Source organism: Sorex araneus, chromosome 1 (assembly GCF_027595985.1).
Source record: "Sorex araneus isolate mSorAra2 chromosome 1, mSorAra2.pri, whole genome shotgun sequence".
NCBI lineage: Eukaryota > Metazoa > Chordata > Mammalia > Eulipotyphla > Soricidae > Sorex > Sorex araneus.
The window spans coordinates 337626995-337643663 of record NC_073302.1 but is presented as its reverse complement, the minus strand read 5'-3'; the positions used below and the strand labels follow the sequence as shown (position 1 = coordinate 337643663).

The 16669-nt window shown below is 38.9% G+C and overlaps 1 protein-coding gene across 1 annotated transcript in view; it reads right to left on the bottom strand.

The window, feature by feature from the left end:
* ADAM2 (ADAM metallopeptidase domain 2) overlaps positions 1–16669 on the bottom strand; it is a 131364-nt gene that overhangs the window by 19746 nt on the left and 94949 nt on the right. Inside the window, exons 16-17 of the mRNA XM_055128386.1 lie at positions 8326–8406; positions 7460–7541 (exon numbers count right to left, since the gene is read on the bottom strand). Coding sequence (XP_054984361.1) covers positions 7460–7541; positions 8326–8406 — 163 coding nt within the window. The remainder of the gene's footprint in view (positions 1–7459; positions 7542–8325; positions 8407–16669) is intronic.

Sequence of the window (16669 nt, the reverse complement as noted above, 5' to 3'; positions counted from 1 at the left end):
ACCCTCCAGAACAGTTTCTATGAGGCACATATCTCCTTAATACCAAAAGCAAACAAAGACACCACTAACAAAGAAAACTATAGACCAATATCCCTGATGAGCACTTACGCGAAGATCCTCAACAAAATACTAACAAATAGAATCCAACAACTCATCAAAAAGATCATACATACATCATGACCAAGTGCGATTCATTTCAGGGATGCAATGATGTTTTAACATTCGCAAATCAATCAACATAATCCATCATATCAACAAAAGTAAAGATAAAAACCATATGATCATATCAATAGATCCAGAGAAAGCATTTGACAAGATCCAGCACTCGTTTATGATGAAAACTCTTGCCAAAATGGGCATAGAAGGAACTTTCCTCAAGATAGTTAAAGCCATCTACCACGAACCTACGGCAAACATTATAATCAATGGGGAAAAAACTAAGGGCCTTTCCTCTAAGATTGGGGACAAGACAAGAATGCCCACTCTCACCACTTCTCTTCAATATAGTACTGGAATTACTTGCAATAGCTGTTAGGCAAGAAAAAGATATAAAGGGCATTCAGATAGGAAAGGAAGAAGTCAAACTCTCACTATTCGCAGACGATATGATACTATACCTAGAGAAGCCTGAAAGCTCGACTAAGAAACTCTTAGAAACAATTGACCTGTACAGTAAAGTCGCAGGCTATAAAATCAATACCCAAAAAAACCATGGCCTTCCTATGCACAAACAATGAGGCAGAGGAAAGGGACATGAAAAAAAGCAATCCCATTCACAATTGTGCCCCAGAAAACCAAATATCTCGGAATCAGCTTAACTAAAGAAGTAAAGGACCTCTACAAAGAAAACTATAAAACGCTACTCCATGAAATAAAAGAGGATATGAGGAAATAGAAACATATCCCCTGCTCATGGATAGGGAGAATCAACATTGTCAAAATGGCAATACTCCCCAAAGCATTAAACAGATTCAACGCGATCCCTATAAGGATACCCATGACATTCTTCAAAGAAATGGATCAAGCAATCCTGAAATTCATATGAAACAATAAACGCCCACGGATAGCTAAAACAATTCTTGGGAAAAAGATGATGGGAGGCATCACCCTTCCCAACCTTAAACTTTACCACAAAGTGGTAACAATTAAAACAGCATGGTACTGGAACAAAGGCAGAGCCGCAGACCAATGGAACAGAGTGGATTATCCTTACACACATCCCCAAATGTATGACCATCTAATCTTTAATAAGGGGGCAAGAAAGGGAGCAAGGAAAGCCTCTTCAACAAATGGTGCTGGCATAACTGGACAACCACATGCAAAAGAATGGGCTTAGACCTCAACCACAATCCATAAGGTACATCGAAGACAAGGTCGGCAAAACCCTCCATGATATTGAAGTTACAGGTATCTTCAAAGATGACACGGAACTAAGCAATCAAGTAGAAACAGAGATAACAAATGGGACTATATTAAACTAAGAAGCTACTGCACCGCAAAAGACACCGTGACCAGAATACAAAGGGAATCTACAGAATGGGAAAGGATATTCACCCAATACCCATCCGATAAAGGATTGATATCAAGGGTATATAAAACACTGGTTGAGCGCTACTAGAAGAAAACATCCAACCCCATCAGAAAATGGGCCCAAGAAATTGACAGAAACTTTTCCAAAAAAGATATATGAATGGCTAAAAGGTACATGAAAAAATGCTCTTCATCACTAATCATCAGGGAGATGCAGATCAAAACAACCATGAAATACCACCTCACATCACAGAGAATGGCACACATCCAAAAGAACAAAAGCAACCACTGTTGGAGAGGATGTGGGGAGAAAGGGACCCTTCTACACTGCTGGTGGGAATGCCGAATGGTCCAGCCCATTTGGAAAACAATATGGACACTTCTCAAAAAATTAGAAATTGAGCTTCCATTTGATCCAGCAATACCACTTCTGGAAATATATCCCAGAGAAACAAAATAGTATAGAAATGACATCTGCACTTATATGTTCATCGCAGCACTGTTTACAGTAGCCAGAATCTGGAAAAAACCCGAGTGCCCGAGAACAGATGACTTGTTAAAGAAACTTTGGTACATCTATACAATGGAATACTATGTAGCTGTTAGAAAAGATGAAGTCATGAACTTTGCACATAAGTGGATCAACATGGAAAGTATCATGCTAAGCGAAATGAGCCAGAAAGAGAGGGACAGACATAGAAAGATTGCACTCATCTGTGGAACATAGAACAACAGAGTAGGATACTAATACCCAAGAATAGTGGTATATAATACTAGGAGGTTGGCTCCATAGCTTGGAGGCTGGCCTCACACGCTGGGGAAAAGTCATCCCAGATAGAGAAGGGAACACCAAGTAAAATGTGGTTTTTTTCCCTGTGGAAATCCTGCACAGGGAGGGAGATGCGTGCTGAAAGTAGACTAGAGACTGAACATGATGGCCACTCAATACCCCTACTGCAAACCACAAGACCCAAAAGCAGAGAGAGAGAACAAACTGTAGTGCCCTGCCACAGAGATCGGGTGGGTTGCGGGGGATGGAATTGGGGGGGTGGGAGGGATACTGGGTTCATTGGTGGTGGAGAATGGACACTCGTGAAGGGATGGGCTCTCAAACATTGCATAAGGGAAAAACAAGCACGAAAATGTGTGACTCTGTAACTGTACCCTCACTGTGACTAATTAAAAAATAAATTAATTAAAAAAAAAAGACAAGGATACTCACTATAACCTCTACTTTTTTTTTCTTTTTGAGTCACACCCTGCGACCCACAGGGGTCACTTTTGGCTCTGCACTCAGGAATTACCCCTGCCGGTGCTCAGGGGACCATATGGGATGCTGGGGATCGAACCTGGGTTGGCTGCATGCAAGGTAAACGCCTTACCCCCTGTGCTGTCACTCCAGCCCTACCCTCCACTTTTTAACTTAGTTTTGAAAGTTTTAATTGTAGCTATTATTCATGAAAGGGAAATAAAAATGAATCCAACTGAAAAAGAAACATGACTATCATTCTTTTCACATAAGATTAAATAAAGAGATTCTTAGAAACTATTCTTCAAAACTGTTATAAATAAGATTGAAGATAAAAAATTTATTTACAAAAATCAGTAGCATTTTCATAAACTATAAAGAAATAAAAAATATTCAGTTATAATAACATCAAAAAGTCCTTGCACTCCCAGGTAGGCCCATCACTATACCATCTGGACCCCCAAATTCCCTACCTTGGAGAATAGTATGAGTCAGTTGCCTTCATCAGCTCTTATCTAAGTAAACCTGTATGTCCTTCCACCCAGAACCCTGAATTCCCACTGGCAAAACTGAAGGGAGATGGGGAGGCCTAACAGAGCCCCTTTTTCCACCACTATCACCACCATCACCACCACTACAATCACCTAGTTTATAATCAGGTCATGTGGGGTACAGGGCCAGGAGACAGTGTAGTGGTTGGTTCAGGACACATACAAAGCGTGCATCTGACCTAAGTTCAATTTCTGGCACTACATGGTCCAACATCAGTATCACCACCAAAATACCCAGTTTTCCCCCCACACCCCCCAGCCCCGTCCAGCTCTTCCCCTGCTTGTGTGGCAGACAATTTCCCCCATACTCTCCCTCTACTTTGGTTACATTCGATATTTTGACACCAGTCTCACCACTGCTCAAACCTGCTGAAAAGGCAATGCTAGATGATTTGTTTTGTATTGCTTGTTATGGATAGAATATAATGTCCAAGAAATTCTGTGTCATTCTCTTCTGGGAGTTTTAATTTATAGTGTCCAGGTCTTGGCCATTGATGAGATTACATGGCACCAGGGGCAGTTTGTTGGTGTGACGGCCAAGCTTCTGGAAAACTGGGGACCTGGGAGGTGGAGGCCCAGTCCTTATCCAAGCAGGCTTGGAGATTTCAGTCACAGGTTCTGGTGCATCTGGGTTTTTCTGTCGGTCCACTCTCTGGTGAGGTTCATCCCATTTTGGGTGAGGCTCATCTGAGCATGTGGAGAGTAGCCTTGGACATAGTGGTGGTTGGGTTCTAGAAGTTTTTAGCTGCCAGGTTTCTGCTTGGGGCAGGGAGGGAAACTTAACCCGCTCTCCCTCTGAGGTGCCCCAGTGAAGACAGTCTGGCACGGGGTCAGGGCATTCTGTGGTGCTCTCTTCCGGGAACTTTAGTTTACAATCTCTGGGTCTTGGCCACTGATGAGATTACATGGCAACAGGGGCAGTTTGTGGGTTTGACTGCCAAGCTACTGGAAAACTGGGGACCTGGGGGGAGAAGGCCGAGTCCTGATCCAAGTGAGCCTGGGACTCTCAGTCATGGGTTCCCACCTTCCTCCGTGCTACAGGCCCTAACTGCATCTTTTGATCTCTTTTGAGATTTATGGGTCTCTGAAATAAGGCTAATAAATAAGCTTGTATAGCTGAGCCAGAGGTGATTTGCTGTGTGTCTGCCACATACCTAACTTTTGGCCATTTAATTCTTGGTAAACTTGGCCCCAAGTTGTTGGGGTCTGGCCAAAGGCACAGCAGCAATTTTGGGTATCTGGAAATCTGAAGGCATCATCAAGCTGCTGATGCACTCGCTTCACAGGTACAGGTTGACCTGCTGGCGGCACCATACCCCCAAGAATACTTTCAAGTAAAACAAAAGAATCCAAAGAATATCTTCGCAAGACTCAACAACAGACAGGATGGAACTGATGTTTGAATCAGAGACCTCAATTATAAGGTACATACCTTCAACATAAAAGAAGAGGTGATACAAAAGAGTTGAGGAAAAAATGAAGAGAATTGAAAAGATATGGCTGCAATACCATGAGGAACAACTTCAGATTTATACAAATGCCAAAAATAGATAAATATTAAAGTTGAATAATGGGTGGTTAGGACATAGCTGAAAATGTTTTCAAAAATTCCTCTTTTGAGGGAGATTGGTGCACTGATTCAGAAGGCCCAAAGAGAGCACTCAAAGTAAACACAAAAGCAGATTGCCATCAGACAGACTGTAATCAAAGTTACAGGATATACTCTCCTTAGAGGGGCAAGAAAGTAGTAAAGTCTTATCTAAAGGGGAAAAAAAAACCAAGACAGACCATATTTCTTAGATGGAATGCTAAAAACCATGATAGTATTGAATAGTATGATACCATTGAATGAAAAGAGACATTATTGATCAGTAAGTGTATGGAAAAAATGCTCATTTTGACTTATTGGAAAAAGCAAAAAAAATGACATATCATCCCAAATCACATTCCAGTGAGAATGGCATTGTATCAGAGGAAAGAAGAAAAATATCTACAAACAACTAGAGCGGGCAGGGTTGTGTTTATAAATGAACCCAAGTTTAATGTTGATGGGACTGTTGTCTGCTTCAACCTTCATGTAAAAGAGTATTGAGACTTCTTGGCATCACTACGAAGAATAAAACATCATGAGTTCCAAAGGTTGTATGTGTACCTATACTCATTGCACTACTTAATATAACTGAAAGATATGGAAACCACCCAAATGTTCAATGCTGGATAAATGTATTAAAAAGTTATAGTATACATGACAACAAAATACTAAATAACTAGAGAAATTGTACAGCAGATAAAATAAATACTAAGTAATTGCTAAAAAATTAAAATTTTCAGTTTGCTGTAACTCATATGGAATTAAAGGGAATCACATTGAGTGAAATAGTTCAGAGGGAGAAGAACAGATAGAGGGTGATCTTACTCCTTGTATATTGAGAAGTAAAATAAGGGAATATACAACATCAAATGAGAACAAAATCTTGACCTTTGATTGCAAGATCGATCTTATCAAGTAGTGGAAGAGGAAGGAGGGAAGGAAGGAAGAGATGAATTTGAAGGGATGTACAGAGAGATGGAGGGTCTGAGCACTTAGGTGTAAAAGCACAAAACTTTATCAAACTCATGAGAGTGGACATTATTTCAACCATGTTACATAAAATACAACAAAAAACAAAGTAGAGTTCTTGGAAAATATTTAATTGAAGAGCTCAAATATTTGTACATTAAAGGGATTTACTGTTTAAAAAATTCCAAAAGACAGGAGACAGAAAAACATTCCTTACCTATGTATTGTACAATTAGCTGAAATAATTTGTCCATGTCAAACATTATATAGTATTTGGTACAATTTTTATCAAAATGTTAGTAATATTCTTAAAGGAAATAGAAAAAGATATTACTGAAATTAATTTGAAACCATGAAATAGTCAAAGAAATTCTGAGAAAAAGAGCAAAATTGTGTGATGCTGCTGCCTACCATCAAATGAAAATGCAGAGTCTTAATAATCAAAAACAGGATAGTATTAGATTCAAGTGTACAAACCAAATGATTGGAATAGAATTCAGAGATTTTAAATAATAACCTGAGCAGTTATTTACTCTGCTTATTTAGCAACATTAAGTGGATAAAAGAAATTTCTCTAATATTCTTAGGCAACTGGATAGTCACATATACTTGTAAGTATACTTGTATACTTGTAATATACTTGTAAGGAGTATATTGAAAATGGACCCCTACAAAACTTATACATAAAGTTAGCTTTGATTCCATTTGTCTATCACAAGGAAACCAAGAGCATATATAGAGAAATGAAATTAAATAAAATTAAATATATATTTGAATATTTTTACTATTGTTAATATTGTCTTTGAGTAGCCTCAGCATTCCTTGATACTGTTTCATTTTTGTTACTCATATTACTAGTTCCCTGGTACTGAACTTCTTCTGTATGAAGAAATAAGTAGCATCTATCTTCCTGACTGAATTCTTTCTTACTGATACACCTTATTTATAAGCAGTAAATCCCTACTTAACACCATCAATAGGTTCTTGAAAAAAAATTTTTTTTTGCTTTTTTGGGTCACACCCAGCGATGCTCAGGGGTTACTCCTGGCTTTGCATTCAGGAACCACTCCTGGCGGTGCTTGGGGGACCATATGGGATGCCGGGGATCGAAACCGGGTCGGCTGCGTGCAAGGCAAACGCCCTACCCACTGTGCCATCTCTCCGGCCCCGGTTCTTGAAAATTTTGGCCCTTAAATAGCAAATAAAGAAACAACATACTTGAGGAATATAATTTCTTCAACTTTAGATGGAATATAGATTTTATTATCACTACAACAAAATGATGAATGAAATGACATTACCTGAGGGCCTCTGTACATGGTATATTTACATATATATACATATAACTTCTGGAAGTAAAATAAAAATTAAATAAACATATATGATTAATTACCTGATGTTAAAACTTTATATAAGTTTGTGGAAATATTATGCATTTTAATATATGTGTAAGCACTCTGGCACTGTTGTCCCGTTGTTCATTGATTTGCTCAAGGGGCGCCAGTTTAATATATTTACTGAATTAAAATGCTGGTTTGATTATGTTTTCATCATGTTACTAACACTTACCAGAGGGAGACATGATTTCATATAAAACTGGTTGGCTGCTTACATTTTGAACTGGCATGCATTGTTTTTTGTTATTGCATATCTGAAATCAGGATAAATATTAGAGTATAAGCAGATAAAATTATCAATATTAAAATAATTATAAAATCTTAAATTATTTTAAATGCTTAGATAAGATTAGACCAAGTTTTATATGTGGTTTATGATTGCATGTGCTTTATTTATGTTTTACTTAAACACTGTGGTTTTACAAGTTGTTCACAGTACAATTATTACAGGTACTCAATGTTTGATCACCAATCTTACCACCTGTGTGACCTTTTCTTAACTCTTCTCCCCAGTTTCCCACCCGCCCTCAAATCCTGCCCCTGGCTAATGGAACTATCAAAAAATATTCCAGTAAAAAAAACTTTATGAAAATTGTTATGTCTCACTATGGCAACATTGTCTTTGCCTGGGGGTTTATTAAACTGCTTGCTGCTAGTTGAACCTTTCTTACTATTGTTTTTGTTTATTGAACTTAGTTGGCTTCTATGTTACTTTCCCACTTTATTATTATTTGGTGTGCTCCTACTGAGCTGTAGTATTGTGAAATTTGCAGTCAGAGACTCCAGAAACTCTAGTATCCATAGAACAGGGTTAATGAGTTTACTTGGGCATGGCTGTGAGATGTGGGTGTGACTGCTGGGGCGTTGGAAGGTGGCAGCCATAGACTATGAATTTTTGTCACTTAGCTTTCATCTCTTCTGAGATTAGTTGTGAATCTATAAAGCTGAGCCATTACCTGTCACAGCTGTGGCACGTGGGCTTGACTTTGTTTTAAATTATTATTATTAAAACTTCTTATTCTTGCTTCAGAAACTTACCATATTTTGATTTGTACAATTTTCCTGACACTGACTGTAACCCAATTCAGCATTGTCTTTGCATTCCTTGTTACTGCAATGCTAAAAAGAAAGTAAATCAAAGTGAACTAGCTAAACACACACCTACAATTTGTACTTAGTTAAAATTATTCCATATTATGTTGACGTTAAAGAAAGTCATTAGACAATTTTTGCTAGCAATACTTATTTTTTATATTCACTAAAATACTTTTAGCATTGGATAAATGACTATCTGAGAGTAAATGAAACAAAAATGTAAGCATCTTCCCTGTCTATTCTGGAATATAAGATACCAATATAAATTAAATTTTCAAAAGGTTAATATTTGATGTTAATACTACAATGAGATAATAGTTTTAAGAACATGGGACTTAAAGATACATGGCAAGGTAGCAACAAAGGTCCAAAGGCAATATAATAGGAAAACTGATCCACATAATTGACTTGTGTGTGCACGGAGGATGTTGGGAGGGATGGATGTTGTAGATCTTGGGAGAGGGAGCATGTACACTGGTGGGATGTTTGATTTGTATTCATAAAGAGCCATTACTAATAGCATTGCAAGCCACAGAATTTAATTTTTTAAGTTTTAAAGAAAAATTGCAGGATGTTTGCCTACTATTTTATGAAATTTTAGCTCTTTATTGAGCACTGTTGCAGAATATGACTCAGTTGAGAATAAAAGACAAAGTACAAATAAAGCTGATAAAGATTCTTTTTTTTCTTTTTGTTTTTTCTTTTTGCGTCACACCCGGTGATGCATGAAGGTTACTCCTGGCTTTGCACTCAGGAATTACTCCCAGTGGTTGTTGGGGGACCATATGGGATGTTGGGAATCAAACCCAGGTTGGCCTTGTACAAGACAAACGCCCTACCCACTATAGTATTGCTCCAGCCCCTAAAAGTTATTTTCTAAAAAATTAAAAGGACATGAAGAAAAAAATTAAGATATATGAAAACATAATTAACGTTCAATGATGATGACAACCATAGAGTAAATTTAGTATAGCTATGTAGCTGAAAACTTGCAGTTTTCCTTGAGAAACAAATATTTGCTTACAATATGGTTATATCCTGGTAAGTAATGACTTAAGTAAAAAAAAACTGACCTGGAACAATACTCCAACATCATAAAAGAGCATTTATCATACAATAATTTCTCATGAATGTGTAAAATTTTTGTCATTATAAAGTTGAAAGCATAAGTAAGCCACTACATGTACACCATGTCTCTCTATATATATTTAGTTTAATCCACAATTAGTGATGTGCTTAATTTAGTAACAGCAGTGAAGAAAGAGACAGATCTATTATACAATAGTTTCTGACTTATCCAATTCTATACAATTTTTGATGTGTAGTATGTTTTTATTGTCTATTTTTAAATAAATCTTCTAATTTAAGAACTGTGATTTACAGTTATTCATAGTTGAGTTTTAGGCTTGTAATATTTAATACCAATCTCAGACCTGGTCAACTTCCCTCCACCAGAGTTCCTATATTCCCTCCCCACCAGTGAAACCCTTGTCCAATCCCCCACCTGTCAACTAGATAAGCATTTTATGAAGTTCCAGTGTTGTAGCTTATATATCATGTTTTAAGTGTTGCTAAGTTTGTGTTTGGGATCCATATCACCACCTTATAGTTTTTATAGAGGAAGAACTATGCATTAAGTACAAAATAGAAGAGGTCTACTTTAGAAGTATCTTTTAATTTTTACCAAGGTAACATTGCACAGGACTGGAAGGCAGTTTAGGGGTTAAGGAGCTTGTCTTCCCAAGTAGTCAATCCCAGTTCAATCACCAAGCTGAGAATAATTTTAGGTACCCCATGCCCATGCTAAGAACTCTGGTGTTCCTTTAAGTTGTGGTGGGCAGCTTTCCCTCACCCCTTGGACTTTTGGAGACCAGTAGTAATGCCCACCTCCCACCTTGCTGCCATGTTGATTCCCACACCAGGCCCTTATTCTCCACTAAATTTCCCATGAGATGCATGCCAAGCAGCTAAAATTCATGAAAACTCTGGTTTATACAGCTACTAAAATCCTAAAATTTTAGGATCCTAAACTCCAGATCCTAAAATCTCTAGACGCCTCTTAATTCCTCCTCAATACAAAACTTTCAATAGGAGCAAACCAAATTAGATGGGTGTAGGATTACATAGCTTCAGGTAGTTTAGGTTTATTGGGTTACTCCCGTCACAGTGCTCCCATTCCTCTGTGCTCATTTGTAGCTTCTTTCTTAGTGTTCTGTTGACTTGTAAATAATGTCTTTCTCTTCTCCTTGAGTCCTTTGCATAGCTTATTCAGAGCAAGTCCTTTTTGTATGGACAAAGAAAGACATTTATTAATATGCCTTTGCAATTGGGATTTAATTGGCTTTGAATATTATTAATTCCCGGGCATCTGCTTTCTTGACTGTAGCCTTGGTTGCCCTTGGTTCCTAGCCCTCTAAAAGGCAGGGTCCCAACGGGGGACGAGACGGACCCAGGGCAAGCGGTAAGTTATGTGCTACCCTGGCATCGAGATGGGCCTGGCCAAAGTGCCTCATTCTTAACTATAAGTTAAGAGTCTGATCATGGACAAGTACTGTCATGATCCTAAAGTAATGACGAGACTAGGACCCTGCTAGGGATAGGAAAGACTAATCTGGCCCGGGTACTGTAGTCTGAGATTGAGATCACCCCAGGAAAGTAATTCTAAAAGTTTAATGCATCTCTTGCTATGCCCATACAAAACGATTAATATTATGAATGCTCATATGCTTGTTAGACAAGGAGAGGAGAAACACAACCATGGGATTTCATCATTGATGGGTCCTGCTGAAAAAGTATCCGTCCTAGAGAATAGGTGTTCTGCTATTGTTATTAAACCTTTTGTGCCTAGCATTCTATTTTCCTAAACAACACCTGCTTCTTGTTAATTGCACTGGGCTTCGAAAACAACTCCTAATAAGGAAACAGGATATCCTGTCACGCCCACCAGGTATAACTAGCCTATCAGCTGCAGACACTTGGGCATAAACAAGCGGTGAGAGGTATATAAGGGGAGAAGTCACCTAGCTAGAGGCTCCTCCTCGTTCCTCCTCTTTCCCGTTTCCCCTCCTTCCCAATGCTTGAGAAGGTCTCGGAATAAATCGCTGCAAGAAGAATCTCCGGGTTGCGTGTTTTTTACAGATGGGAAACTAACCTAGAAGCCAGCTACACTCACCAAACAAAAACAGTAACAAAGGTGGCTCACTAGTAACAAACAACTCAATAAAGTTCTTTTTTTGAACTATCCAAATGTTGTACCTTTTTATTACAGACCTTATGAATGCTCTCAATTCATATTAATACATTTAATTCCCCCCTTTTTTTCCAGTTGGCAGAGAAACATCTTGGCAAAGGCAGTTTTCACAGCTCATCTTGAATCAAGTCACCATAATAAACCTTTTCTGGGTGGGCAAATAGACGCCTGTGAGCAATGGAACAACAGAATCGGGGAGCAGCCGCATGTTGGACAACTGGCCTCAGAAACATCACAGCTTCCTAGTTTTTCTAGCTGAAAACTAGTTTTCCTAGTTGGAAGTGATTTGAGAAAAGACGAAAAGCTTGGGTTTGAGACTGCCAGTCAAGAAAGAAACAGTTTCTTCCATCATGACACGGCATCTGCTACAGAGCTTGCTATGTGGCAGGCGAAGAGCAGGAGAGGGGTGCCGGCCACAGGTCTCAGCTCTCCCAGCAAGCTGCAGCCCAGTGCTCTCCGTGGTGAGAAGCCCCGCCCCTCACTGATGACATCCCTTCTGCTGATGACTTCTCTCTCACAGCATGCTGCATGCAAAGCATGAGCAGAGCCGGACCCAGGGAGGGGATCCTACCATCGGGTCAGGGCTGAGCTCAATCATCAGTGAGGGCCCTGAACTTCATTCGCAAAAGGGCGACCAATAGAAGGGAACAACTAACCCAAGATACCAGTGTTCGTTTTAATGTTTGGTGCCAGGGATCCAGCCCAGGGCTTCACATGCAAAGTATAAGTCAAACATAGCTGACAATACCCCTGGGTCTCCAGTCTCCAGTAGTTTTATGACAGGCCAAATTAGAATCAAACTTGTGATATTTTGCTTCTCTATATTAAGGTGGTAGGATACACTGAAATTATTGTGGATTTTTGCAGTTTGCAAAATCTCTTTTTTAGATTTCAGTGCTGGAGATCAATCCAGGGTTTCCTGCATGTGAAGCAAGAGCTATACTAGTGAGCTCATGGATGGCCCACAAAGTCTGCGTTCTCTTAACTATACCTTAACTAAATGACAGGAAAGCAAAATGACAGGGAAACCATATGGAAAATACCCGACTAGGAAAAATATCTTACATTATTAATATGAGGTTTTGTTTTCTCTATCCCCAGTGGAATACTTTTCTACAAGAAAGTGATCATTGATGTAAAGAGAGGGGTGCGGCAGGGTGATACCATTTCACCTAAACTCTTCAATGCCGCCCTTGAGAACATCATGCAATGACTGGAATGGGAAGGAATGGGAGTGAAGATAGATGGTCGGCAATTATACCACCTCCGCTTCGCTGATGACATCGTTCTCATAATACCAAACATTAGCCAAGTGGCATAAATGCTGACCGACTTCGACCATGAGTGTGGAAAGGTCGGACTGCAGCTGAATCTCAACAAGACGATGTTCATGAAAAACGAACTGGTGCCTGAAGCTCCATTTGCTGTCAATGGAACGAACATCTCCGAATGCAGCAGCTATGTGTACCTGGGTTGAGAAATCAACATGAGGAACGACTTGGTGCCAGAACTGCGCAGGAGGAAGAGAGCAGCGTGGAATGCATTCAAGAGCATCGAAGAGGTGGTTAAGAGAACGAAGAACCTCTGACTCCGGGCACATCTTTTCGATTCCACCATTCTTCCTGCACTAAAATAAGCCTCAGAGACCTGGGCCCTAATGCAAATAGGATGAGAATGCTATTAGGGTATCCCAAAGAGAAATTGAAAGAGCTATTCTGGGAATATCATGTCTCACTCAAGTGAGAGAAGGAATCCAGAGTTCTGACCTCCGTCAACGGTCAAAAATCAGGGATGCTGTCTTGTTTGCCAAGTCATCAAAAATCAGATGGGCCGGTCATGTAATGTGATTCAGAGATGACCGCTGGACTAGAGCTGTTATGGAGTGGATTCCACGGGACATCAGAAGACCTCGTGGCCACCCACCAACTAGATGGTCAGATTTCTTCGTCAAATCCCTGAGTGAACGATTTGAGGCTCTTCCTGTTCCTGGAGCGAGCAGATATCATTGGGCTGCACTAGCTCACAACAGGGACAAATGGAGACGTTACTGGCGCCTGCTCGAGCAAATCGAAGATCAACTGGACCACAAGTGATACCCAGTGGAAAAGTATTACCTAAGAAGAAATTCCTTTTTGTATAACAAGTAGTATAAAAGTGCCCATCTAACTAATAATCATAAAAACATTAGCACAGAATCATAGATAAATAGAAACAGATTAAACCACCCAAAACAAGCAATTTGATTAAAAACCAAAAAGGGTATGCTATCACAACAGCATGGCTTCCTATGGAATTCATCCCTGGGATACAGGGAAAGTTTGACATATGCAAGTCAATCAACATAATACACCATATAAATGCCAAAAAATAAAAATCTTATAATCATAGCAATAGATGCAGATAAAACATTTGACAAGATCTAGCACCAATTTATGATAAAAAATACTCTCAACAAAATGGGAATTTAAGAATATTTCCTCAACATAGTCAAAGCCCATTTACCACAGGCTAACAGCAAATATACTCAATGAGAAAAAACTAAAAACTTTTCCCCTTAAGATCAGGCATAAGACAAAGATGCCCATTCTTGCTGCTTCTTTTTAATATTGTACTGGAAGTACTTACTATAGTAATAGGCAAGGAAAAGTTTTAATTGCAGGGAGATAGGAAAGGAAGATAGTGAATTCTCACTATTTGCAGATGATATGATACTGTTTTTAGAAATTCTGAAACACTTTTAAAACACTATTAGAAATAATTTGTATAGTAAAGTAGTTCACAAAAATAATACACAAAAACCATGGATCTCTTTCCTACAAGTGATGGAAGAGAAAGATAGTTAAAAAAAAATCTTGTTCACAATTATGCCTTAGAAAGTAAAGTACCTCAAAATTAGCTTAACGAAATAGGTGAAATACCTATACAAAGAAAACTCAAAACACTACTTTCAGAAACATAAGCAAATAGAAACACAGTTACTGCTCATGGATTTGAAGAATTAATCAAAATGGCAATGTTCCATAAAAGATTGTACAAATTCTTATAGTCTATTATTCTATATTCCACAGATGAGTGCAATCTTTCTATGTCTGTCTCTCTCTTTCTGACTCATTTCACTTAGCATGATACTTTCCATGTTGATCCACTTATATGCAAACGTCATGACCTCATTTTTTCGAACAGCTGCATAGTATTCCATTGTATAGATGTACCAGAGTTTCTTCAACCAGTCATCTGTTCTAGGGCACTCGGGTTTTTTCCAGATTCTGGCTATTGTAAACAGTGCTGCGGATAGTAGAAATAAGTACCAGGAGGTTGTCTCCATGGCTTGGAGGCTGGTCTCTCATTCTGGTTATCTCAGGGAAGGGATCACCAAGTAAAATGTGGTCGGAGGTCATGTGGGGGAAGGGTGATGCGGGCCGAATACAGACTAGAGACTGAACACAATGGCCACTCAACACCTTTATTGCAAACCACAACACCTAATCAGAGAGAGAGAACAAAAGGGAATACCCTGCCATAGTGGCAGGGTGGGGTGGGGGAAGAAGGACTGGGGAGGTGGGGAGGGATGTTGGGTTTACTGGTGGTGGTGAATGGGCACTGGTGAAGGGATGGGTTATCGAACTTTGTATGGGGAAAACATGAGCACAAAGATGTATGGATCTGTAACTGTACCCTCACGATGACTCTCTAATTAAAAATAAACTAATAAAAAAAAGATTGTACAAATTCAATGCAGTTCCTATACGAATATCCATATTTCTCAAAATAAATAGGTCAAACACTCCTGAAATTCACATGAAACAATTATCCCTCTACCCAGACAGTGAAAGCAATCTTCAGTAAAAAGAATACGGGAGGCATCACTTTCCCCAATTTCAAACCGTACTATAAAATTGTAGTAATTAAAATAGCATGGTGCTGTAATAAAGACAAACTCTAGGATTGATGAAATAAAGCTGAATTTCCCTAGAAAGACTCTCAGGTATATGACCAGTCAATCTTTGGTTAAGGAACAAAAAATATGAAGTGGAGCAAGAAAAGCTTCACTTTTCACTTCAAGAAAAAATGTGAAGTGGAGCAAGAAATGGAAAATTTGTCAGCTATGTACAAGCAAATGACCTTAGACCTCTTTCTCATACCATGTACAAAAGTGAAATCAAAATGGATTAAAGGGGCTCTTCCCCCAATCCCAGCCTGAAGTTGGACCCCCCACAAAAAGGAAGCCTTGACCCTCAGCTCCTAGAACTACCCCTCCTGGCATCCCTTTAAAATCTCTAACCTCAAAATTATTTGGACAAGAAGTTACTTTATCTATATGCTATGTTAGAGATACCAGCGAACTCAGGGCTTGCATTTATTCACCTCACCATAATTCACTGTAACATACAAAGACAGCCTAACTGCAGGTTCCTAAATACACAACAAACAAGAAACAACTCCAAACCACAAATGTCGCAGTGGTAAAGCAATGCAGAAACTCACTTAGCTTAGAGAGTTGCTAGCCCAGATGAAACTAACAGGAATAATGAACTATATAACCTCTGGATAAGGAATTTACAATGGAGTTGTTAAGGATGCCTAAGGAGCTCAAATAAGTAATGGAACACACTGCCCATAAAATACAAGAGGATATGAGAGCAGAAATGAGGAAAACACAAAAAAAAATAAAAGAAATTACAGATCTGAAAAACTTGGTAGGTGAAAATAAAAACTCACTGGAAAGCTCCAACAGAAGAGTAATCGCTGCTGTGGATAAAATTGGTGAAATCCAGTCAGTGAAATCCTATATCTAATATAGGATATAGATAAAGTAACTTCTTGTTCACGCAATTTTGAGGTTAGAGATTTTGAGGTTAGAGATGATGTGCAGATAACTGCCAGACAACAGCAGAAGATGGAAAAGAGCCTCAAAATAGAACAATAAATATCAAGAGAACATTGGAATGAAATCAAGAGAAATAGCATAAGGATCATTGGAATCCAGAGGGATGGTAATAAAACCCTGATGAAGAAGCAACCATCAGAAGAAGCATT